Here is a 27,096-nt window from a genome sequence, read left to right as displayed (position 1 = left end):
GCTCAGTGGTGTGGGCTGAGAATCTTGTGTGCGGAGGCCGCCGGGCGGGGGCGCTCGGCAGGCCTCGGGCGGCTTCGAAAGCCTAGCAGCCGCAGCCGCCGACCTCTGGGGCCTGGATTTACCTCACAAAAGGTTTTTAGTTTTGTGGGGATTTTGTTGTTGTTGTTGTTGTTGTTGTTGTTGTTGTTTTACTCTGGGCTGGACATTTCTAAGATTTTAAATTTAAACTAATTTGCCACGTCCTTTAATCTCGAAAGACCTGACATTTTTTTTTCCTCTTGAAAATACTTAAGCTTCTGTCCCTCACTGGGAATCAAATGTTTGTCCCTTAATACTAGTAGAAATAAGTAATAATGACAATAATTATCTTGTTAACAAGAGTAGCAACCACCAATAGCGTTTACTATATGCCAGGCTCTGACCTAAACTCCTTATACATAGTCGTCTTCTCTTTCCAGCAACCCAAGTAGGTGGGCACGATTATTACTTCCCATCTAATAGATGAAGAAACTGAGGCACAGACAAGTAATATGTACAAGGCCACACAGAAGGAAAGTGGGAAGTCTGGATCCAAATTTAAGTTGTCGACCTTTAAAGCCTGTGATCTCACCTAAACAGTTGTTACAGTGGCTCATAATGGGGTTGTGTTTCATATTTCATACTGTATCTTATATTCTAACCCTATAGCAAGTGTAAGCCCATCCAGGCAGGCATCCAGAAGATTTGGGGGATTTTTGTGGTGCTGTGTCACTGCCCTCCAGCCAAAGACCACTAGGAACACATCTGTAGTTGAACAAGTTGGGTTTTTTTCTTGTTGCTGCTAGGAAAACGCACACCTTGGGAAATAGTGGGGCATCTCAGTAAGAGGGTGTTAGAAAGATTTATTCTAGGATTTGGGCTTTGGTTGGGTGATTTGGGGGCGGGTTCAAGGAAGCAGGGCTTTGCTCTGGGTTCGGTGGTGTTAGGAAGCCAGGGTTAACACTAAAGTCCAGCTGTGAGTGCCAGGCCAGCTCCTGGATATTTTTTTTATATATAGATTTATTTATTTATTTATTTATGGCTGCATTGGGTCTTCATTGCTGCACACGGGCTTTTCTCTAGTTGTGGTGAGCAGGGGCTACTCTTCGTTGCGGTGCGCAGGCTTCTCATTGCGGTGGCTTCTCTTGTTGCGGAGCACGGGCTCTAGGCACACGGGCTTCAGTAGTTGTGGCATACGGGCTCAGTAGTTGTGGCTTGCGGGCTCTAGATCATAGGCTCAGTAGTTGTGGTGCATGGGCTTAGTTGCTCTGTGGCATGTGGGATCTTCCTGAACCAGGGCTTGAACCCGTGTCCCCTGCACTGGCAGGTGGATTCTTAACCACTGCGCCACCAGGGAAGCCCCAGCTCCTGGATATTAAGGAATGCTTTTCTCTTTCTCGAGAGAATAGTGTATTCCAAGCCATCCATATCTCCATCCCTAAGGAGAAATATTAAGGAGACTCTGAAGGCTCTGCATCAGTAATGGAATGTCACATGTATATAAAAGTGTGACTTATAAGTGATAAATTAGGGCAGGAATTCTTAATTTAGGGGGTACATGAACTTGGGGAAAAATTGCAACTTTATTTTCACTAACGTCTAACTGAACTTTAGCATTTCTTTCAGTTATAGTGTAGGTAACAAACCACAGTAGTATCAGCAGCACCTGTGACTTTGTCATCCATAGAAAGCACGGTATTTTCATATCATGTTACAGTCACGGCAGATTTCTTGAAATATCGTTTCTGCTCATTACCACTTCACAAGTACAGTGATTATTAGCACTGTCATATTATTTAATGCATAAAGAAGACACATTTCTATAATTTTGTTTTTGAAAATGTTTTGACAATGATTTCAATAAAATTGGAGTCTTTTGTAATCCCATATAGTTTATGTTATGTGTCTTAAAAAACATAGTTCGTAGAAGGAGTTTGTCCACAGGGGTCCATGGCACCAAAAGAAAAGATAAAGAGGACCTGGTTTAGTACAAGATACTAAGCAGCGACTAAGAATTTGGCAGCTGCTTCCAAATTGGAGTAATGTGTCAAAGAATAGAAAATCAGAGATGAAATCAGATCACTTATTACACGTCCTCTCACTTTACCAGGGAGGGAACTGAGCTTCTAAAAGGTTAAAGGACTTGCCCAAATTCTCACAGCTATTCCATGGTAAAACCAGGATGAAAAGTTTTTAGAAAGCATGTAAAAACCCTCCACCCTGATAGGCACTGGGGATTCCATAGTTAGCAAGATGCCTCCTGCCTTGAACAAGCTTGTTGGGGTGACAGCCAAGAAACCAAATTATGATGCAATACGAGAAGTACTGTAAAAGAAAAACATATACAGTATTATGGGACCTTGGAGACAGTAGTCAGTAGTTCTGGAAAAAAGACAGTGGAAAACTTCAGAGAAGAGGCATCAGTTAGCTGGGGTCTTGAAGGATGAATTGATGTTTGCTGGTGGTAGGAAGTCATTCCAGGTAGAGGAAATGGCATGATCAGCAGCACAGAGTCATAGAACATTGATTTTGGCAAGAAGTTCTTGTTCTCACAGAGTATAGAGAGGAATGCTAGTGGAAAGTTGATATTTTGAGATTTGAGAAAGAATGGAACTGGATTGTGAAAAGAGTTGAATGCAATTCTAAGGAGTCTGGACTTTAGCTTGGAGGAAATGAGGTGTCCCTGAAAGATTTTAAGTTGAAGAGTGATTGCTCTGAAAAGTTAACTCCAGCTGCAGTGTGGAGGATGGAAGAGACTGCAGACAGGGAGACCAGTTAGAAGGCTATGGATAGATCCACTTGTCTTTCCCATATACCTCATAATATTTGTAGTACACAAAGAATGTAAGCAACATTAAGAGATCTAGGAATAAAGACGCAGACATAGAGAATGGACTTGAGGACACGGGGAGGGGGAAGGGTAAGCTGGGAGGAAGTGAGAGAGTGGCATGGACTTACACACACTACCAAATGTAAAATAGAGAGCTAGTGGGAAGCTGCTGCATAGCACAGGGAGATCAGCTCGGTGCTTTGTGACCACCTAGAGGGGTGGGATAAGGAGGGTGAGAGGGAGACGCAAGAGGGAAGAAATATCAGAACATATGTATATGTATAAATGATTCATTTTGTTATAAAGCAGAAACTAACACACCATTGTAAAGCAATTATACTCCAATAAAAAAAAGAAAAAAAGTGTTACTCGTGACTCAAAACAACAAAAAAAGAGATCTATGAAACCTTCCTTTTTCAGGGGTTCTGGAATTAGCACAACAATTATAATGGCACTTGAGTCTCATCCAAACAGTGTAATAACATAGATTGTGACCTCAATGTTTAATTTATGTATTTCAGAGTACTTCATTGTGAGGAAAATGAGTCATTCCCCAAAGACATCTGTTACTGGTGTCCCAAAATCAGATAGTCCACGCTTGGGAAAAGGTCACAAAGTACATTTGTCAAATACTGTAAAGACAAAGGGAAAACAACAGTAAGTAGCCATCTTTCTCCTGGTATCATCTTCCACAACTGGACAGTTTCCGCATGGTATTTACCCAGCTAACGTCAAACACTTCTTGTTTTGTAAATTAGAGGTTTTTTGTGTGTTTTAAAATTACTTGTGAATTGAATAATAATTATTATAATTATAGTATTTCATAATTGACAAAGCATGTTAACACACATCTCTTTGATCCTGACACAACCCTGTGATGCAGTCTTGTTATTACATTTTATAAGTGAGGAAGTAGCAACTGGAAGAAGGTAAGTGATTTGCAGAAGGTTAAACAGCTAATAAATGGCATCAGCTGGTATTCAAGGGTTTGTTTCCATACTTCAGGCCTTTTCTACTCTACATCTTGTAGTCTGCACTTTGCCAGTCAACAGTGGCATTATACAGGAGTACCTACCTTTCTCTGTAGCCCTGTGAGGGGTAATGATGGGGTTGGGGAGGGCAGTTCTTGGAGAGTGAGATCCCTTTTATCTGCCAGTGCTGGGACATGATCTAAAGTAGAATAATGCTCTGACCTGACTGGGATGAGCCTGGTTCAAACAAAGATCAGAGAAGGGAGTTTCTTTTTCTAGGGCATGGTCATCCGCTCCCAGAAGAAAATTGGGCCTACTGTAACTTCAACTATTCTACATTCTGTTTTCTTAGCACTTGAACTAGTTGGACAGTGTTTTTAAGAACCATAATGGAATCATTTTAGGTCATGGATGTTTTTAGAAAGCACATTTTTTGATGATAAAGTTTTAGCCAGGATTTTTTTAATCTCAAGGGAAATATTCTCAAGCATTTCATATCCTCATTCTGACTAGATTCTGCAGATGACCAGTTCTAATTACCACATCCAAGTGTTCCTCATTAGGTCAGTCTTAGGGTGGAGGATGGGGAGATGCAAAAGGAGGAAGCATAAATCCAGAGTTCCCCAAGATTTTAGGAAAATGAAATTCATACTTCACAAATCTTAAGCTCTTTTTTTTCCTCTCAGAAATAATAAAGATATTTCAGCTCACACGATACAGAGAGCGTGGTTATCTCATCTCGACAAATCTATGTTTCAACTCCTTAAGCGTACAATTTGTGCAGCGGTATGTATTTTGCTTTTTGTTTGCTCTGACAGATATAATTACTTATCAAGGTAAAAGGTGTGTTAAATAAAGAAAGAATATATAACCTTTTAAAATCTCTTCTATTTGAATCTAATAATATTGCATGGGGTTATGGGATTTCTTCTTTGGTTGACTCTAAATGAATATTTCTGGATTTACTTTTTTTTTTTTTTTTTTTTGCGGTACGTGGGCCTCTCGCTGTTGTGGCCTCTCCCGTTGCAGAGCACAGGGTCCGGATGCACAGGCTCAGCAGCCATGGCTCACGGGCCCAGCCGCTCCGCGGCATGTGGGATCTTCCTGGACCGGGGCACAAACCCACGCCCCCTGCATCAGCAGGCGGACTCTCAACCACTACGCCACCAGGGAAGCCCTGGATTTACTTTTGACATGGGTAACTACTGTGTCTTTTTCTGAAACCAATATGATTTTTTTTAAATCTATTTCTTATTTGAAGATGTGAGACAGTGATCTTCTAGCACTAAAAATCTCTGAATTAAAAGTGCCTTTGGGGCTTCCCTGGTGGCGCAGTGGTTGAGAGTCCGCCTGCTGATGCAGGGGACGCGGGTTCGTGCCCCGGTCCGGGAGGATCCCACATGCCGCGGAGCGGCTGGACGCATGAGCCATGGCCGCTGGGCCTGCGCGTCCGGAGCCTGTGCTCCGCGATGGGAGAGGCCACAGCAGTGAGAGGCCCCCCTACCGCAAAAAAAAAAAAAAAAAGTGCCTTTGCCTTCCACCCAGCAATTTCACTTGTAGGAATCCATTCTACAATCTATGTACAGTTTCACTGCAGTATTGCTTGTAACAGCAAAGAAAGTAAACCCTATAATGTCCATCGATAGGACACTGGTTAAATAAATGTTGGTGCTTTCATACTGTTAAGACTTGCAGCCTTGCATATGATTCTGCAATAGAAAGATAGCTAAAATATCTCATTAGTGAAAAGGCAAGTGCAGAACATTATGAATAATATAGTCCTATTTGAATAAAAACAAAGAAACGAACAAAAAGGTGCACATCCCCCCACTCTCCAAAGAAACAACTCTGGCAACGCTGGCGGAGTATTAAGTCTTCTTTCATATAGTACTAAATATTCTCCTGATAAAATCACCTGTGATTACAGTAATCTATAATTAGTAATAGTCACATTAAGCGAATTTTAGCAGCTCTGAAAAAACTGATAAACTCTGAGAAATGTGTACACTTTTTCACCGTCTGACCCACAGACCCATTGCTTTATTTATTTTTTAAATTTACTTATTTAAAAAAAAATTTTTTCCCTCTTGTGTCTCCCTCCCTCCCACCCTCCCTATCCCACCCTTCTAGCTGGTCACAAACCACTGAGCTGATCTCCCTGTGCTATGCGACTGCTTCCCACTAGCGAGCTATTTTACATTTGGTAGTGTATATATGTCCATATAAACACTACCACTCTCTCACTTTGTCCCAGCTTACCCTTCCCCCTCCCTGTGTCCTCAAGTCCATTCTCTAGTAGGTCTGCATCTTTAGCCCCGTCTTGCCCCTAGGTTCTTCATGACCATTTTCTTTTTTTTTTTTTTTTTTTTTTGCGGTATGCGGGCCTCTCACTGTTGTGGCCTCCCCCGTTGCGGAGCACAGGCTCCGGACGCGCAGGCTCAGCGGCCATGGCTCACGGGCCCAGCCGCTCCGCGGCATATGGGATCCTCCCAGACCGGGGCACGAACCCGTATCCCCTGCATCGGCAGGCGGACTCTCAACCACTTGCGCCACCAGGGAGGCCCTCTTTTTTTTTTTTTTAGATTCTATGTATAAGTGTTAGCATACGGTATTTGTTTTTCTCTTTCTGACTTACTTCACTCTGTATGACAGACTCTAGGTCCATCCACCTCACTATGAATAACTCAATTTTGTTCCTTTTTATGGCTGAGTAGTATTCCATTGTATATATGTGCCACATCTTCTTTATCCATTCATCTGTCGATGGACATTTAGGTTGCTTCCGTGTCCTGGCTATTGTAAATAGAGCTGCAATGAACATTGTGGTACATGACTCTTTTTGAATTATGGTTTTCTCAGGGTATACGCCCAGTAGTGGGATTGCTGGGTCGTATGGTAGTTCTATTTTTAGTTTTTTAAGGAACCTCCATACTATTCTCCATAGTGGCTGTATCAATTTACCCCACCAACAGTGCAAGAGGATTCTCTTTTCTCCCCACCCTCTCCAGCATTTATTGTTTGTAGATTTTTTGATGATGGCCATTCTGCCCTGTGTGAGATGATACCTCATTGCAGTTTTGATTTGTATTTCTCTAATGATTAATGATGTTGAGCATTCTTTCATGTGTTTGTTGGCAATCTGTAAATCTTCTTTGGAGAAATGTCTATTTAGGTCTTCTGCCCATTTTTGGATTGGGTTGTTTGCTTTTTTGATATTGAGCTGCATGAGCTGCTTGTAAATTTTGGAGATTAATCCTTTGTCAGTTGCTTCATTTGCAAATATTTTCTCCCATTCTGAGGGTTGTCTTTTCGTCTTGTTTATGATTTCCTTTGCTGTGCAAAAGCTTTGAAGTTTCATTAGGTCCCATGTGTTTATTTTTGTTTTTATTTCCATTTCTCTAGGAGGTGGGTCAAAAAGGATCTTGCTGTGATTTATGTCATGGAGTGTTCTGCCTGTGTTTTCCTCTGAGAGTTTGATGGTGTCTGGCCTTACATTTAGGTCTTTAATCCATTTTGAGTTTATTTTTGTGTATGGTGTTAGGGAGTGTTCTAATTTCATTCTTTTACATGTAGCTGTCCAGTTTTCCCAGCACCACTTATTGAAGAGGCTGTCTTTTCTCCATTGTATATTCTTGCCTCCTTTATCAAAGATAAGGTGACCACAGGTGCGTGGGTTTATCTCTGGGCTTTCTATCCTGTTCCATTGATCTATATTTCTGTTGTTGTGCCAGTACCATACTGTCTTGATTACTGTAGCTTTGTAGTATACTTTGAAGTCAGGGAGCCTGATTCCTCCAGCTCCGTTTTTCTGGTGTACTGTCACTTTGCCATGCCCCCTCTGTTATTTTCAATAGATTGTGTCTGGGCAGGGTACCACATTCCATTTATAGCACCATCATCTATTTCAGGAACATCATGTGACACATGAAATTTTGAAGAAAGTGAGCCCTTTAGAAGCTGAGCTTGTTAAAGATCCTTGCATGAAGTGTAAAGTTAGATTCAGGTAATGTTTTTATGCTGATTTATTTCAAGCAGTACTTCGTTAATGTGAAGGAATCTTAGAAATTTATTTTCTTAAGTCCTCATATGTAATTACAAAGTAAATGTGTTGTTCTTATTTACATTTATTATGTGAAGAAACTGAGGCATGACTCTTGGGCCAAAAGTTGCCTTAAGAGTAGCTCTCATCTCTCATGATGTGTTCAGTCTGACCCACATATGAGAATAACTATGAGCACACATGCCAAAGCGTGGCTCTTTCATACTCTGTGATCCATTTCATTACCAGTTCTTTTTATGCTCTGGTATAGCCTTTACCCTGCATGCAAAAAACTATGTGAATGATCTTAAGTGCAAGGAGGAGAAGTAACAGCTCCAAACCTGATGCCAAATTACTAATTTTGGTCTTTATTTCAGATTTAGTGGCGAAACATTTCCACCTTTCATTGTGTTTAAAATTTTTCTTCATACTGAAGGCCTTGGTTACAAGTATTTCAGTGGAAAAAATTTATTAAAGCCGTCAAGTGAGGTGATGTTTCATGATGTAGAGTTTGTGTTAATTTAGCTTCTTAACATCTATGTGGTATCTGAATTGCATTCAAAGTGTACAAACTATATTATTTCACCATTAAACAGCCCACCAGGCAGGTAGTATTTTTTTAAGCATCATGTTTCAAAGTGTCTCTGTTTATTAGCTAAAAAAATATTTGGAATGAATTTCTTATATAAGGCCCTAAAAAATACCCATCAGTTTTCTTTGTATGAAAATTTTTGTTTGTTAATAATGAATTACAGTGGCCTGTTGGTCAGGGCTTTTTAATTATGCAGAACATTTGATGCAATTTTGTTTTAATGGTATTTTATCATTGTTTCTTTGATTCTGGTAGCATGTTTAGAAAAAGTGTGCTAGAGTATTGAAAAGGAACTTTTAAAATGTTTATCCTTTTTTACATGAGTTCTCATACTTTTTTTTTTTTTTTTTTTGCGGTATGCGGGCCTCTCACCGCTGTGGCCTCCCCCGTTGCGGAGCACAGACTCCGGACGCACAGGCTCCGGACGCGCAGGCTCAGCGGCCATGGCCCACGGGCCCAGCCGCTCCGCGGCATATGGGATCCTCCCAGACCGGGGCACGAACCCGTATCCCCTGCATCGGCAGGCGGACTCTCAACCACTTGCGCCACCAGGGAGGCCCGAGTTCTCATACTTTTAACTTTCGTGAATATTCATCATAATTGTGTCTACAGCATAGGACTCACCTGAGGATCTTATTAAAATGCAGTTTTTGATTCAGTAAATCTGGGACGGGTCCTGAGATTCTGCATTTCTACCCAGCTCCCAGCAGCTGCCACTGCTGCTGATCCATGTACCACATTTTTAATAGTGAGGATCTACAGCATAGGTTTTATTCCTTTGACCCTTATAGATGACTACAGTTGAGGAAAATGTGTACATTCTCATATTTAGCCTTTTATAAACCACTTATCAAAGGTTGTTTTCTTGTAGCCTTCTGGAAATATCTTACATGAAAAGTATGACCCACCTGAAATCGTCAGTAATGGCATATATTCAGGATAGAGGACCACACAGCCTGGCAGTTTCTGACCAGATCCAGCATGTGCAGCATTTATTCTCTGAAGAATATTAGAAAAGGAAAAGAGACTGCTTTTCTATGTCTTCTCAGGCAATATCAGAGAAAATTTAGCTTGGTTTCAGAAATGTATCAAAAGGACTAGTGGTTTCATGTGGAATATGGTGTTTCCGAAACATTAATATTTGTTCATTTATATAGAATGACTTCAAATGGGAAAGTAGATGTTTATTCTCCATTCCAGAGATAAATTCATGCCACATTTATCTACAGAATAAGCTTATAGTTGTCCCTATGTCATCAACTGTTGTCACCAACTGTTGCTTTTCTGAGGTTATATAATGGGGCTTTTTTAGGAACTGAAATTTTCCCAAGACAGCTCCTGGCAGACCCTGCTATGCCCAGGCTGGAGCAAATGAGAACCTTAGAGGCCATGACTGGAAAGCACTGTGTATTTATCACAATTCATTAAAATGCTGTATAATAACTTAAATTTTATTTTAATTACAAAGTAGCTGTTAAAAAAAGGAAATAGCACAGAGATTTTTTTAAAAAGGAAAATATGCCTTTATGCCTTTCTTCTTTGTGCTGCAACTTTCATTCACCTTGGGTGATCACTGTTAATAGTTTGTTGTGTATCCTTCATATTTTTCCATAAAAATACACATATTATTGCACATATTTTTCCATAAAAATATTTTTTTATTTAAATATATTTAAAATTTTTTCATTCTTATTTTTAAAATGTGATTATACTATTCAGCTTGAGTTTTTCACTAAACATTATAAGGGGTTTTAAATGATCAGAACATACCCAACTTGGAGAGAACAGTTTAGGATTCCTTTTTCCTTTAGTTCAGGTTGAAAACAAACTCTGGCAATACTTGAATTCATAGTTAATAGAAAGTCTGTAGAGATGGAAATTTTCTCACTTTAAGTTCACTCAACTTTTTTGCTCTTTGAATGTAGACACTGTGTCTTTAGCAAACTGATACAACTTTACTAAGTTTATTTATTTCTCCATGTGAAAGAAATAGGTCAGTTGTAGTCCATTCAGATGTTTAATCTAAGTTCATTTATGAAGGAGGGGAGTTTCACCAATTCTTTTTGGTTCCATCTTTTCCCTCGTTCTTATATCCAATTCTAGTTTCATTTCCTTATCATTTTCCAACAGCATTTCTCATGTACTTACAAACACACACACACAAAAGCAAAAACAAGTGAAAGGATGTAGAATAGCCTGAACAACTTTGGAGAAGAAGAACAAAATTAGACTATTTACACTACCTGATTCCAAGACTTAAAATGCTATAGTAGAGGGCAGACAGCAGAAGCAAGAAGAACTACAATCCTGCAGCCTTGGAACAAAAACCACATTCACAGAAAGATAGACAAGATGAAAAGGCAGAGGGCTATGTACCAGATGAAGGAACAAGATAAAACCCCAGAAAAACAACTAAATGAAACACAGATAGGCAATCTTCCAGAAAAAGAATTCAGAATAATGGTAGTGAAGATGATCCAGGACCTACGAAAAAGAATGGAGGCAAAGATCGAGAAGATGCAAGAAATGTTTAACAAAGATCTAGAATTAAAGAACAAACAACCAGAGATGAACAATACAATAACTGAAATGAAAACTACACTAGAAGGAATCAATAGCAGAATAACTGAGGCAGAAGAACGGATAAGTGACCTGGAAGACAGAATGGTGGAATTCACTGCTGCAGAACAGAATAAAGAAAAAAGAATGAAAAGAAATTAAAACAGTCTAAGAGACCTCTGGGACAACATTAAACAGAACAACATTCGCATTATAGGGGTCCCAGAAGGAGAAGAGAGAGAGAAAGGACCTGAGAAAATATTTGAAGAGATTATAGTTGAAAACTTCCCTAACATGGGAAAAGAAATAGCCACCCAAGTCCAGGAAGCGCAGAGTCCCATACAGGATAAACACAAGGAGAAACACGCTGAGCCGCATAGTAATCAAATTGGCAAAAATTAAAGACAAAGAAAAATTATTGAAAGCAGCAAGGGAAAAATGACAAATAACGTACAAGGGAACTCCCATAAGGTTAACAGCTGATTTCTCAGCAGAAACTCTACAAGCCGGAAGGGAGTGGCATGATATACTTAAAGTGATGAAAGGGAAGAACCTACAACCAAGGTCACTCTACCCGGCAAGGATCTCATTCAGATTTGATGAAGAAATCAAAAGCTTTACAGACAAGCAAAAGCTAAGAGAATTCAGCACCACCAAACCAGCTCTACAACAAATGCTAAAGGAACTTCTCTAAGTGGGAAACACAAGAGAGGAAAAGGACCTACAAAAACAAACCCATAACAATTAAGAAAATGGTCATAGGAACATACATATCGATAATTACCTTAAACGTGAATGCATTAAATACTCCAACCAAAAGACACAGGCTTGCTGAATGGATACAAAAACAAGACCCATATATATGCTGTCTACAAGAGACCCACTTCAGACCTAGGGACACATACAGACTGAAAGTGAGGGGATGGAAAAAGATATTCCATGCAAATGGAAATCAAAAGAAAGCTGGAGTAGCAACACTCCTATCAGATAAAATAGACTTTAAAATAAAGACTGCTACAAGAGATAAGGAGGGACACTACATAATGATCAAGGGATCACTCCAAGAAGAAGATATAACAATTATATATGCACCCAACATAGGAACACCTCAATACATAAGGCAACTGCTAACAGCTATAAAACAGGAAATCAACAGTAACACAATAACAGTAGGGGGCTTTAACACCTCACTTACACCAATGGACAAATCATCCAAAATGAAAATTAATAAGGAAACACAAGCTTTAAATGATACAATAAACCAGATAGATTTAATTGATATTTATAGGACATTCCATCCAAAAACAGCAGATTACACTTTCTTCTCAAGTGTGCATGGAACATTCCCCAGGATAGATCACATCTTGGATCACAAATCAAGCCTCAGTGAATTTAAGAAAATTGAAATCATATCAAGCATATTTTCTGACCAAAATGCTATGAGATTAGAAATCAATTACAGGGAAAAGAACGTAGAAAACACAAACACATGGAGGCTAAATAATATGTTACTAAATAACCAAGAGATCACTGAAGAAATCAAAGAGGAAATCAAAAAATACCTAGAGACCAATGACAATGAAAACACAACGATCCAAAACCCATGGGATGCAGCAAAAGCAGTTCTAAGAAGGAAGTTTACAGCTATACAAGCCTATCTCAAGAAACTAGAAAAATCTCAAATAAACAATCTAACCTTGCACCTAAAGGAACTAGAGAAAGAAGAACAAATAAAACCCAGAGTTAGCAGAAGGAAAGAAATCATAACGATCAGAGCAGAAATAAATGAAATAGAAACAAAGAAAACAATAGCAAAGATCAATAAAACTAAAAGCTGGTTCTTTGAGAAGATAAACAAAATTGATAAACCTTTAGCCAGACTCATTAAGAAAAAGAGGGAGAGGACTCAAATCAATAAAATTAGAAATGAAAACGGAGAAGTTACAACAGAAACCGCAGAAATACAAAGCATCCTAAGAGACTACTACAAGCAACTCTATGCCAATAAAATGGACAACCTAGAAGAAATGGACAAATTCTGAGACAGGTATAACCTTCCAAGACTGAACCAAGAAGAAATAGAAAATATGAACTGACCAATCACAAGTAATGAAATTGAAACTGTGATTAAAAATCTTCCAACAAACAAAAGTCCAGGACCAGTTGGCTTCACAGGTGAATTCTATCAAACATTTAGAGAAGAGCTAACACTACTCCTTCTCAAACTCTTCCAAAAAATTGCAAAGGAAGGAACACTCCCAAACTCATTCTACGAGGCCACCATCACCCTGATACCAAAACCAGACAAAGATACTACAAAAAAGGAAAATTACAGACCAATATCACTGATGAATATAGGTGCAAAAATCCTCAACAAAATACTAGCAGACAGAATCCAACAACACATTAAAAGGATCATACACCATGATCAAGTGGGATTTATCCCAGGGATGCAAGGATTCTTCAATATATGCAAATCAATTAATGTGATACACCATATTAACAAACTGAAGAAGAAAAACCATATGATCATCTCAATAGATGCAGAAAAAGCTTTTGACAAAATTCAACACCCATTTATGATAAAAACTCTCCAGAAAGTGGGCATAGAGGGAACCTACCTCAACATAATAAAGGCCATATATGACAAACCCACAGCAAACATCATTCTCAATGGTGAAAAACTAAAAGCATTTCCTCTAAGATCAGGAACAAGACAAGGATGTCCACTCTCACCACTATTATTCAACATAGCTTTGGAAGTCCTAGCCACGGCAATCAGAGAAGAAAAAGAAATAAACGGAATACAAATTGGAAAAGAAGAAGAAAACTGTCACTGTTTGCGGATGACATGATACTGTACATAGAGAATCTTAAAGATGCCACCAGAAAACTACTAGAGCTAATCAATGAATTTGGTAAAGTTGCCCGATACAAAATTAATGCACAGAAATCCCTTGCATACACTAATGATGAAAAATCTGAAAGTGAAACTAAGAAAACACTCCCATTTACCATTGCAACAAAAAGAATAAAATACCTAGGAATAAACCTACCTAGAGAGACAAAAGACCTGTATGCCGAAAACTATAAGACACTGATGAAAGAAATTAAAGATGATACCAACAGATGGAGAGATATATACCATGTTCTTGGATTGGAAGAATCAATATTGTGAAAATGGCTATACTACCCAAAGCAATCTATAGATTCAATGCAATCCCTATCAAATTACCAATGGCATTTTTTGCAGAACTAGATCAAAGAATCTTAAAATTTGTATGGAGACACAAAAGACCCTGAATAGCCAAAGTAGTCTTGAGGGAAAAAAATGGAGGTGGAGGAATCAGACTCCCTGACTTCAGACCATACTACAAAGCTACAGTAATCAAGACAATATTGTACTGGCACAGAAACAGAAATATAGATCAATGGAACAGGATAGAAAGCCCAGAGATAAACCCACGCACAGATGGTCACCTTATCTTTGATAAAGTAGGCAAGAATATACAATGGAGAAAAGGCAGCCTCTTCAATAAGTGGTGCTGGGAAAACTGGACAGCTACATGTAAAAGAATGAAATTAGAACACTCCCTAACACCATACACAAAAATAAACTCAAAATGGATTAGAGACCTAAATTTAAGACCGGGCACTATAAAACTCTTAGAGGAAAACACAGGAAGAACACTCTTTGACATAAATCACAGCAAGATATTTTTTGATCCACCTCCTACAGTAATGGAAATAAAAACAAAAATAAACAAATGGGACCCAATGAAACTTCAAAGCTTTTGCACAGCAAAGGAAACCATAAACAAGATGAAAAGACAACCCTCAGAATGGGAGAAAATATTTGCAAATGAGTCAATGGACAAAGGATTAATCTGCAAAATATATAAACAGCTCATGCAGCTCAGTCTTATAAAAATAAAAAACCCAATCCCAAAATGGGCAGAAGACCTAAATAGACATTTCTCCAAAGAAGACATACAGATGGCCGAGAAGCACATGAAAAGCTGCTCAACATCACTAATTATTAGAGAAATGCAAATCAAAACTACAATGAGGTATCACCTCACACCAGTTAGAATGGGCATCATCAGAAAATATACAAACAATAAATGCTGGAGAGGGTGTGGAGAAAAGGGAACCCTCTTGCACTGTTGGTGGGAATGTAAATTGATACAGCCACTATGGAGAACAGTATGGAGGTTCCTTAAAAAACTAAAAATAGAATTACCATATGACCCAACAATTACACTACTGGGCATATACCCAGAGAAAACCATAATTCAAAAAGACAAATGCACCCCAATGTTCATTGCAGCACTATTTACAATAGTCAGGTCATGGAAGCAACCTAAGTGCCCATCGACAGACGAATGGATAAAGATGTGGTACATATATACAATGTAATATTACTCAGCCATAAAAAGGAACGAAATTGGGTCATTTGTAGAGACGTGGATGCATGTAGAGACTGTCATACAGAGTGAGATAAGTCTGAAAGAGAAAAACAAATATTGTACATTAATGCATATATGTGGAACCTAGAAAATGGTACAGATGAACTGGTTTGCAGAGCAGAAATTGAGAAACAGAAGTAGAGAAAAAACGTATGGACACCAAGGGGGGAAAGCGGCTAGGGGTGGGGGTGGTGGGATGAATTGGGAGATTGAGATTGACATGGATACACTAATGTGTATAAAGTTGATGACTAATAAGAAAAAAATACATAAAAGTTGAGTGGAAATATAGAGAAAAAAAAAGCTATAGTAATCCCAACAGTGTAGTGATGGCAAAAAGGCAAACATGTAGATCAATGAAATAGAACAGACAGTTCAGAAATAGACCCACACATATATGATCAGTTGCTTTTCATCAAAGGTGTGAAGGCAGTTTAAATGGTGCTAGAACAATTGGATAGACATGTGTATAAAAAAGAGATCTCAATTCAGTTACCTACTTTGATGATCTAGTTTCAGAGCTATGCTTATTTAAAGAGGGTTGTCACTATCGTAGTCCACCAACTATATTTAGAATATCCTAAAGCCTTGCTACTCAAAGTGTGGTCTGCAAAGATAAAAATAAAAAAAAATTTTTTTAGACAAAAATTTTTTTAAATAAATAAAAAATAAAATAAACAAAGTGTGGTCTGCAGACCTGCAGCAATGGCATCCCCTGGAGCTTATTAGAAATGCAGGCTCTCAGGCCCCACCTCACACCCACTAAATTAGCCTATGCATTTTAACCAGACCCCCAGATGATTCTAGGCACATTATAGTCTGACAAGCACTGTCCTAAAGGTGCCCTCCCCCATGACCTGGACACCTCTGGGTAATTGACAATTCTTAAACATTAACATCCAGTAATTGTTATTTTAAATTGAAGATCTCTGTTCTTTTTGAGGATTGGGCATTTATGGAAAAAGGAAAAACATTATTAGTAATAGCTGCCCTTATTGAGCACTACCAAATATGATGTTAAACATTTAATGTGCATTATCATTTATTTCTCATAAACTCTAGAATGTAGATTCTGTTATTGTCTCCATTTTAAAAAGACTAAATAACTTGCCTAAGGTCTCACAACTACAAGGTGAAGGAACTGACACCAAGACCCAGTGAGCCTGACTCCAGAGCCCATGCTATTAACTACTTCTGTGTCAGGAACCCTGGTAAATACATTCTCTTATATGGCCCCCTGATAACTTTGATGAGGTACATGTCATTCCCATTTTGCCTGTGTGGAAGCTGGAACTTGGAGAGGCTCGTCCGGGCCAGAACTGAGACTTCACTTCTCCATATTTCCGCTTGACAAGCCTAACTGTAGGTCTTGCCCAGCAGGTAGCCGCAGGGCTGTCGGGGAGTGATGCTAGCTATCAGGCGGGGAGTCAAATTTAGAGATGCGCGCCTCTGACCCTTTGAGTCGCCCACCAAGAATGGAACTTTCCTCTTGAATCCTAGTCTGATTGGCTGCTCACCTGGAATCGTTGCCTAGTTTTCACCCTTCCCCTTCTCCTGGGGCTGGGCTCTTTATTCCCATCCCTTCCTATCCAGAAGGACTTTCCTGAATCTGGCCATACACGGCCAACGTCTGAGAAAGAACATCTTGACCACTGGAGGGCAAACTTTTTTCAAACCCCTGTCACAAGTGGGCAACAAGCCTGCCCTGTGCTGCCAGGAGTGGGGTTTTTTTGGCTGAGAGACTGGGATGGGCTTGACACACCTGAGCCACACAGCTGAGGCACTGTATGAATAAGGAAACTGGGGCTTGGAGAGATTGGTGGTGGTGGCTGAGTGGAGTGGAGTAGGAACTGACAAGAAATACCTTTTCTAAGTAACTTGAGCTAGTAAAATAGAGTTATATCTAAAGAAATCCTCAAGGCAGAAATCATATGGTTTTCAGACCTGTTCAGCGTACGTACAACTATTTGCTTTCACCTTTAGTGTCACTGTGGGGGTGGTTAATTAGAACCCACAGGAAATAAATTGCAAGAAAGCATAATGGAGATACGTGCCAATACTGCCTTTTCTTTAGATGCATGGTGTTTAAAGAAACTAATGAAACGGAAAGCCAAAATGATCTGCCTAAAGGAAGGTTCCATCACATTTTTAGTAAACTGTTTCTGGCCCTTCGATTTAGTGCATTAGGAATCAAACTACAACCATTTGAATATTTTCTTTCACTTTCCCTATGTGTCTGTGTTCTAAGCTTTGGAATTTAAATAAAGAAATAAATAGGAAATATTCTGGATAACAAAAGTGAGAACTGGAATAAGAAGTACATTAAGGCTTGCTATTATTTTGCGTGTTAAGTAAAAACAGAGATTCCGAGTTTTAGTCCTGTCTCAACCACTATTCTATAGTTTTATATCAGCATTAAAATACAGAGTTCCCATACTTTCACAGTATCACATTCTGAGATACAAAGGAAAAAAGAAACTGATCTGGAATCAAATGATACTTGAATTTTCATCTACGCCAGACTCCCTTCACATAAGCATAACCTTTGTGGCCAGAAGCACAGATATGTAATATAAATATGTATTAGAATAGTCAGCACATACTTACGGGGGTGGGAAGGAGGGTGGGGAAGCACTTAATTCTCTATTCACAGTCGATGTATGTAGCTTTTAGCACAAGGATAGGTATACGTGGAAGGGTATGGTGCAAATACAGCCAGACTGGATGCGAGCCTCCATGTTTTCTGTGATTCTTCTGTCTCTGCCCTCTCAGGTGCTTTCCTTGAGTAGAAAATGTTGACATTTGTGAGAGGAAAAAAAACCTTTGTTTGCTACTCTTTTGCTACTTACTGAGAAAGGCCTAAAGGAGAGGGAGGTCTCAGCCCTCTGAAACGTACATGTTTCCATTTGAGGGCGAGGTATTAACAACCACATAAAAGAGAGCTGGCCCCAGTACCTTTCATTGCGGTTCCTAGGGCAACCTGTTTAATAACCAGATAAGCTTTCTCTGCATTGACAGCATGAATCACGTTAGCGGTTTGTTTTGTTTTTTAAAGGAAAATAATGTCCTCTGAGGATTGTGGACTCCCTATTCCTCTAGCTACATTTTAAAACTATTTAGATATGGTTATGGAAACAAATTTTAAGTGGTTTAAAAATCTATATATCTATATAATCTTTTCTTTGTAAATACAGTCTTTTTATTGAATAGCAAGCTACTAGAAGAAAGGAACAATATTTGATGTATTTGTCTCAAAAAATATGTAAAGTGTGTGCTGATAGTTATTGCTATTATACTACTATTTTAAAAGTATTTTTTTCCTCTTTATAGGCTGTGGTTGATGCTTGTAAAATAATGGGCAAAAAGAAATTTTATCATCAAATTATGGAAGATGAACGTCTTTTCCAGAAGTTCAAAATAACTGATGAAATAGATATTGTCACCCTGAAAGATTACATGCAAGTAAGGAATTTATATTTGGGTATTGAAAACAAACAACAAAATAAGCCTTGTGACCCTATCCTCCAGGAAGAAAGAATCATGTATCAGTTTACTGTGGTGAAATACACACAATATAAAATGTACCATTTTAAAGTGTACAATTCAGTGGCATTAAGTACCTTCACAGTGTTGTGCAAACATCACTACCGTCTAGTTTAAGAAACTTTTTGTCACCCCGAAGGAAACCTCACATCCATTAAGCAGTCACTCCAGCCCGTATCAGCCACTAATCTGCTTTCTGTCTCTCTGAATTTGCCTGTTCTGGATGTTTCCTATTAATGGAATCATATAATATGTGGCTTTTTGTGTCTGGGGAGTGATAGTTAAGGAAAGTAGGGCTTTTTTCAGGGGTGATGGAAACATTTTGGAATTAGTAGTGATAGATATTGTGAATTTACTAAAAAAAACCACTGAATTTTATACTTTAAAATGGTAAATTTTATATTATGTGAATTTTATCTCAATAAAAAAATCGATAATAAATACATGGTGCTAAAAAGAGTACATGACGGGGATTTGACCTAGTAGGGAAGGGGTCTATTATTGTTTCGATGCTTTCTGCTACAAGGAACAGAATATCCCCAACCACAAGAGGTTTGAACAATAAAGGACATTGTCCCATGTTAGGGACAGGTGCATCCTGGGATAGCTAGTGTCGCAGCTAAAGGATATCAGGGTTGTTGGTCAGCTTCTCTACAGTCCTCTCAGCTTCCTTCACATAGTAACAAGATGGCTATCACATTCTCAACTACGTTCAAAGGCAGGAAGAAGAGGACTCAGCATCTTTTTCTTTAAATCTCAAGAAGAAAAATCTTTCCCAGAAGCCCCTAACAGACTTCCTCTCAGGTCCCATTGGTCAGAACTGGATCACATGCTCCCCCTAAACCAATCACTGTAAAGGGAAATGGGATGGTTTCCCATGATTGACTTAGAACAATCATGGTTCATGTGCTGGGGCGTTCCTTCCCAGAGCATATGTCTGTTCCATATGTGAAAAAAAAATCAGGGCTTCATAAGTAAGGGAGAAGAGGGAAATGGGTGATAGGCAGGCAATCAACAATGTGTCACAGCCTCGGTCTGCGGCTGAACGGGTGGTGCACCCCAGGCAAAGGCTCTGTGGCAGGACAAACTGCAGGGCATGAAAGCAGTTTTGTGGGCCTGGAGAAAGGAGAGCACGGAAGGTGTGGTATGCAGTCAGGCTAGAGGGCTGGTAAGAGATCATGATGAAGGGCTTTTTTTTTTTTGCGGTACGCGGGCCTCTCACTGCTGTGGCCTCTCCCGCTGCGGAGCACAGGCTCTGGACGCGCAGGCCCAACGGCCATGGCTCACGGGCCCAGCCGTTCTGCGGCACGTGGGATCCTCCCGGACCGGGGCATGAACCCGTGTCCCCTGCATTGGCAGGCAGACTCTCAACCACTGCACCACCAGGGAAGCCCGATGCAGGGCTTTTGACCATAGTAAGGTGTTTATTTTTTTTCCTTGATTCTGTGTGCAATGAGAAGCTGGTGCAGTGTTTCGGGAAATGCGGTGACCTAATCTAATATGTGAAGAGATCCATCTGGCTGCAATGTATTATAGATAAGGGATTAGAAGACAGCAAGAGCCTCCTTCTAGTTTGGAGGTTCCAGCAATATTTTAGGAGAGATGGTGATATCTTGGTTTAGGGCTGTGAGGCTGGAGATGCAAGAGATAACTAGAGAGTAAAAGCAGTGGGCCTTGGGGACAGAGAGGTAAGCTAAAGGAAGGTGTCCAACATGGCTTCTAGGTTTCTGGTTTGCATAACTGGTTGGACAGCAGTGCTGAATCAGGGAACTTAAACTAGATACCTGAATAGTAATAATAGCAAATGCTGGTGTAATAACAACTCCTTTTATTCTCATAACAACCCTAAGAAGCAGGTACTATTATTACCCCTGTTTTTATAAGTTCTAAAGAAACAAGGGATCCCAAAATTCTAGCTCATAATAATAATAATAATAATAATAATAATAATAATAATAATAATAATAATAATATATGGCCTTAACTGTTCACCCAGTTGCTTGCATGTGAAACATGAAATTAATGCAGTGCTTTAGAGACTCCCAATTGTGTTATCTTTCTTTTAGAGCCTTAACCTAGAAGATTCGTGGACTGAACCAGGAAATAAGTAGAGCTTGGGGATGTCAGCTATCTTTGCTAAGGACATGGGTGGCATACTTCCAGATTGTCCCTATGGCAAGGATTGGTGTCATAGAAAGAAGTTCCCAGATAGACATATTGGAAGAGAGAGATCTGATGATTGCTGACATTTATTGAGCTCTTTATGGACACAGCATTGTTTTTAGCTCTTTAAATGCATATTATCTCCTTTAATCTTCAAGTTTGTAAATTATGTGACCTTTAAGAGATGAGAAAAATGGAGCTTAATGAGATTTTTAAAAACTTACTCAAGGTCGTATAGCTAATAGGTGCAGAGCAGATCATTGACAGTTCTGAGATGTTTACCCATTTTACCATTCCACTGTCAGGAAATAAAATATACAGGCAGTCCTCACTTTGCATGGTAGTGCAGGGCCATAAAAAGGACTGTGCAAGCTGAAACCATGCAGAGCAAACTTAATCATCAATGGGAAAAATCATGATTGTTCCGTGCCTTTAAAAAATCTTATCAAAACATTAAAAACTCTCTTACTCTCTGTTATAAATATATAGGAAAATGGAAAAAAGCAAAACATTTATTTAGTACACTATAATTTAAAACATTAGAAACATTCAGAATTTAAAATGTTTTATTTCTTTGTAAAAAGCATATCAACTGTGACTATACTAGAAACTATTGAATTATATACTTTAAATGGGTGAATTATATGAGATGTGAATCTCAATAAATCTGTAAAAAAATCGTTTTATCAAGAGTAGTTTAAACAGTGCTTACCTTCTTGTTCTCATATAATTTACAATAGGAGTGAGCATCTTCTCTATGCCCTGGCAAATTGTCATACTCCTTTCTAAGTTTGGATCACCCACCAACATTTTATCCTTTGTACTTTTATTGGCCACACCATGCAGCTTGCAGGATCTTAGTTCCCTCACCAAGGATCAAGCCCAGGGCCCTGGGAGTAAGGGCACCGAGTCATAACCATCGGACTGCCAAGGAATTCCCTATCCTTTGTACTTTAAATGTTATGAAATGTTTCAGAGCTCCTTTAATATGAAGTTTCTTTTTTGCCAACATTACTTCCTCTGAGAAAACTTTACCCTTTTCAGCAGTGCCATTTTCCCCATTTATGTTGATAAGTTCACCTTCACCAAATTCCTCTAGCAGCCTCGCTGCAGTGTCTTGAATGATGGCAGTGTCAGCATCCCCATGGTCACCGATTTCTTCTAGAACTCTATTTACATTTGATTTGAATTTCACTTCCAGCTTTACCACTTTTTGTTTCTTTGTTTGACCTTTCCCTCTTTTGATTATCTTTATTTGTAAAATGTCCCATGGGTTCATCACTGGGAGACAAAGAGGTAACACAATTACACACTTTGCTGTCTGTGAGTGAACTAAAAAGCAGATCTACAGTGACCAATCACTGACACACTTCAAAAGAACTGACGTGATTTGTCATCTATCACCATGCACATCTATTATTTATGTAGTAATCTATGGACTGAAGAGCTAGCAGCAGAGTTTGTACTTTATGCAATTAACTCAGTTATACTGTGGTAACTGAAAGTTGAACTGTGTTATTGAAGGACTGAGCTTATTTGACTGAATGGTGGTGATTGATTGAAATTCATGCATGCCTAAATGATACAAAGGGAGCACTGCCTGTATGTGTGTGAGTGCGAGAGCACAAGAGGGAGAGAGAGTGTACGTGTGTTATACCCTAAATGCCAGGATTGTAGCTCCTCCTGCCCTATTCCTATCTCTTAAATGAACATTTATAAGGTTGAATTCATTATATATATTTACATTTTTAAATTCCTAATTTGATATTTTAAATTTAAAAAAAAAGAGGGCTTCCCTGGTGGCGCAGTGGTTGAGAGTCCGCCTGCCGATGCAGGGGACGCGGGTTCGTGCCCCGGTCTGGGAAGATCGCACATGCCGCGGAGCGGCTGGTCCCGTGAGCCATGGCCGCTGAGCCTGCGTGTCCGGAGCCTGTGCTCCGCAGCGGGAGAGGCCACAACAGTGAGAGGCCCGCATACCGCAAAAAAAAAAAAAAGAAAAGAAAAGTGGGATTTCTACAAATACTCCAAATGAAAATAGTGAAATTTGCCACTTAGCACCAGAGGTGAACTAATTATTTCTAAAAAGGTTTGTGCAAATGTCCTTTCAATGCAAGCATGTCATGAACAAGCATTGCCAGGTATGTAGATCACATAGCTATTTTCAATTTTCAGGCCCATCCTGAGTTTAATTTATCTGAGTTATATTTGCCTTAAAGATTTAGTGTTTATGCATTAAATAAATATTTAATGAGCGTGGTACTATGTGCATGATACTGTGTGACAAGGATCCTGCCTTGTCACAGTAGGGGAGCTAAAACATACACACATAGCTAGAACATCAAGTAGTAATAAGAGTCATAGAAGAGAGATACCAATACAGTTCAGAGACGGGATCAAGGAATGCTTTTGCATGAAGTAACATTTGAGTGGCTCCTTGGGAAATGTGTCTAAAAACATTCGAGAACACCACAGCCAATCATGCTTAGTTTTTTTTTCCATATAGTATTCCAGTCTTCTGGATGAGATCCCTGCATCTTCTGGTGGCAGAAATAACTACTGGCGAAGATTAAATCTCGAAAACATTCCCAGGACAATGATAATGTATGACATAGTTGATTATGCAGAGTCTGGAATAATCTCAAACCGTCTAAAAAAAGAAATGAAGTATCTATTACAAAGACCAAAAACAGAAGAGATGCGACAGCACCAGCTACGGATTGTTTCTCAAGTTAGGTAAAAAGTGATCCTTCACTGGGGTTACAATACTAGGGGCATTTCTGGAAATGTTCACATTCTGCCAAATAGCTCACGAAAAATAATAACAGAGCATATGGGGAAAAAGGGGTTGGGGCAGATTGCTCAAGACTTATGCAACTTTGCAAACAGAGCACTAACAAAAAGGACAATTGGTACCTGGGAAGATACCTTGTACTACCAGACAGGCCGCCACAACAAATATAAAAAATGCACAATAGAGTGAAAATGCTGGTGACTCTTTCATTAGAGCAGCTAGTGGGCACCGAGACAGTGCAGATGGAAGTGGAGCCCTGGGCCAATGTGATGGCCTTTTAAGTGGACATGAGTGGCAGTGTGACCTGCCAAGAACCATGAACGACTCAAGGCAGGGAATAGGGAAGAGGGCAGTAAGGGTGGATTGTGTGTGTGTGCGGGGGAGTGCCTCTCTGGGGAGAGAGCCCTAGGTGCTGGTGCTCATTCTTGTTTTCATGAATGCAGCCAAAAGGGCTCCCTTTGCCCATGCTGCACAGAGGAGAACTTTTTCCTTTTCTGCTGAAGGTTACAATTCTAGTCTTGATATTCTGGCTCCCTTTGCAGAGGATAAATTGCATATAAATTACGGTGACATTATTCCCTTCTTTACCAATAACATGTGCGCCACTTCACATTATAAAAGAACATGTTGTAGCAAAATAGACTGTATTATGATTTGAAACAACATGGACAGACTATGACTGCACCAGTTATCTTCCTTTTTTCTTTCCATTACCAAGTCTCACCTAGCCCATCTTATTTACCAATTAAGCTTTTTTTCTTAAGAAAAAGAAAGAGATAATAAGACTGAAGAGGACCTGTTGGTAGTCTATTTTCACACAGTCATATCTGAAATGAAAAATACTCCTTTAGTACATGAAAAGACACTGGTGACCCACTGTCAGGCAAACACACTGGTTGTTTTTTTTTTCAGGAGTAGAGATGAGTGGGTGCTGACCCAATAACATAATTTAGCCCATTTATTTTATGATCAAGGCTATACATTTGCCAGGCAGATGGCCCAGTGTAGGGCGCAGTCTGTCATCATGAAGTAGATTTTCTCTAACTCATCTGTCTAAGCACTGAATATGGAACTTAACTCTGTTACCACCAAGGTCAAATAAATGATGTAATTTTCTCTGCCACCATATATAACTGTAGGCTCCCTGCTATTTAGACTCATGCTACTGATTATCCTAGAATGAGTCACTTAAATAACCAAATAAGTAGCCAAATTCTAAATCAACTGAAGAGGGAAAAGTACTTTCTTAAAGGCTCCTTTGAAGGCAGTTCAAAGTTTGGGATCTCCCAGAAGCAAACCCTGAGGTAAGTATTTGAGTATGAGTAGTTTATTTGGGAAGTGATCCCAGGAACCACTGATGAGAGGGGTAGAGAAGTGAAATAGGGAAGAGCAGGCAGCCAAAACAGTGTATGTTAGCAAGCAGGTTGTCACTGTGGGTAACTGGAGCTTAATCTCTCCTGGGAATGTCCTAGCCAGTGTAGAACACACAACTCAAGTTATCCCACAGAGGGGAAGGGAGTTGGGATATTTATACACCAACACCCATCAGTCTCTGGTCAAGGGTAGCTTAGGAGGGGAGGTATTAATTCTGGGGCCCTTTCCCTGCACACGGGCTCTTGTTTTCATAAGAAAGCTCTCAGGCTAAGTGAGGCCAGTGTGCACTATGGCCAAGGGGACTATGAGCATGGCACCAACTGTGTCTGGTCCCAGCACTGATAAAAACAACTTGTTTCAGCCATTATGAAATTTAATACTTTTTGGTGTTAGTATATAGTATATCTTTTAAAAAGATTCAAATGGCTACTACACGGTATTTTCCAGGAAGACTGATTTTAAATTGATATAACATTTTATAATTTTCATTATCATTGTTGTAAACATCATCTGTATACCTTCATAAGTGGCAAAGAACTATGCTATGTAACTCAAGCAGAAATGATAACTTTGGCCTAAAAACTTACGTGCAGTATTGTTCCAATCACTGAGGTTTAGGATATATTTACCAGAGGATGCTTTAATAAAATTTGGAACTTGCTTAAATTTAAAATTTTATTTTGTGCAATTTTTCTGTCTATACTACAAATATTTTCTAGGTGCCCTTCATCCTTATCAAGTCTTCAAACTTTATATCGGCCCTACCAACAGCAAAGTCAAATTAAATATCTGGGTCGTCGATCCGAGCAAGCTCAAATGAAAGTTGAAAAAATGAAAAAAGCTTATAAGATGGCTAAAGAAAAAATTGTTTCTGCGGGGACTGTAAGTTTAACTTGTACTGAATTCATTGTTTTGGACAATATTCAAACTGTAAGTAATTCTACTTCCTTAAGTAGAATTTTCCTAATCTACAAGTTCAAGGATGAAACACATACATTTGGTATATACCTTGGATAGTATAAAGCTACATTCCTCTTGGTAACGCATATTTTAAAAATTCTTAAACAATATGAGTAGCTATTCTGATAAATACCAGCCATTTTGACTCTGCATGAGCATGAGTTGGCAAAAACCCTATTGTTTCTGTATATTGGCACTGCTGATTCAGCACCTCGCTAATGGTGCTTTTCTCAAAGTGGAAGTCATTTCTATTTACACTTATTAAGAGCTGTAGTGTGGAAAGTTGGCTTCAGTATACTACATTGCAGGAATATTTACAATGAACATGTATTCATGTTTTACTTTGTAATTTTAAAAAAATTTGCTATATATATTTTTGACATGAGGCTAAGTGTGAACCGTCAAATATAAAAAACATAAAATAGTAAAAACCAAATATAAAACGCTTTCCGCTTTTATTTATAATTCTACCTAGGAACCGAAAATGGACACACCAGGTACAAAGCAAAAAGAGACGATGGTCTTCTCCACCCCATTCTTTGACATTGTAAAAGTTAATGAACTCATGTCAGATGACAAATTGGAAAAAGAGGAAAAGGAATTATTTGCCTGGTGTCAAGACTTGTATATTAATAATTCTCCATCATGTTAAAACACAGCTAACTGACAGAAAACCAGGTTATTCAACAATCTGCTTGTCTGTCTATAAATGATGAGTATGTGCACTAAAGGAAAACAAAATATAAACAAGCCCACAGTATGCTCTCTTAACCGAATGTGTGACAGA

At 39.1% G+C, this 27,096-nt stretch overlaps 1 protein-coding gene across 1 annotated transcript; it reads left to right on the top strand.

Annotated features, from left to right (window-relative positions):
* Positions 1 to 57: 57 nt before the first annotated feature.
* Positions 58 to 26,961, top strand: CXHXorf58 (chromosome X CXorf58 homolog). Its single transcript, XM_060087806.1, has 9 exons — positions 58 to 132; positions 3,370 to 3,505; positions 4,506 to 4,605; positions 7,728 to 7,822; positions 8,236 to 8,347; positions 18,809 to 18,940; positions 23,688 to 23,917; positions 26,069 to 26,231; positions 26,785 to 26,961. Exons 2-9 carry the CDS (start codon positions 3,390 to 3,392, stop codon positions 26,959 to 26,961), a joined length of 1,125 nt encoding a protein of 374 aa, XP_059943789.1. The 5' UTR covers positions 58 to 132; positions 3,370 to 3,389.
* The last annotated feature ends 135 nt before the right edge of the window (positions 26,962 to 27,096 follow it).

Source organism: Mesoplodon densirostris, chromosome X (genome assembly GCF_025265405.1).
Source record: "Mesoplodon densirostris isolate mMesDen1 chromosome X, mMesDen1 primary haplotype, whole genome shotgun sequence".
NCBI classification, from domain to species: domain Eukaryota; kingdom Metazoa; phylum Chordata; class Mammalia; order Artiodactyla; family Ziphiidae; genus Mesoplodon; species Mesoplodon densirostris.
The sequence above is the reverse complement of the archived record's forward strand: the minus strand, read 5'-3'. Positions and strand labels throughout refer to the sequence as shown.

Bases quoted from the DNA above. Each gene is read 5' to 3' on its own strand.
- CXHXorf58 (XM_060087806.1), top strand. From the start codon at position 3,390: ATGAGTCATTCCCCAAAGACATCTGTTACTGGTGTCCCAAAATCAGAT. The intron at 4,606-7,727 runs GTATGTATTTTG...CATCTATTTCAG, and splicing joins AGCGTACAATTTGTGCAGCG to GAACATCATGTGACACATGA. The intron at 18,941-23,687 runs GTAAGGAATTTA...TTTTCCATATAG, and splicing joins CCCTGAAAGATTACATGCAA to TATTCCAGTCTTCTGGATGA.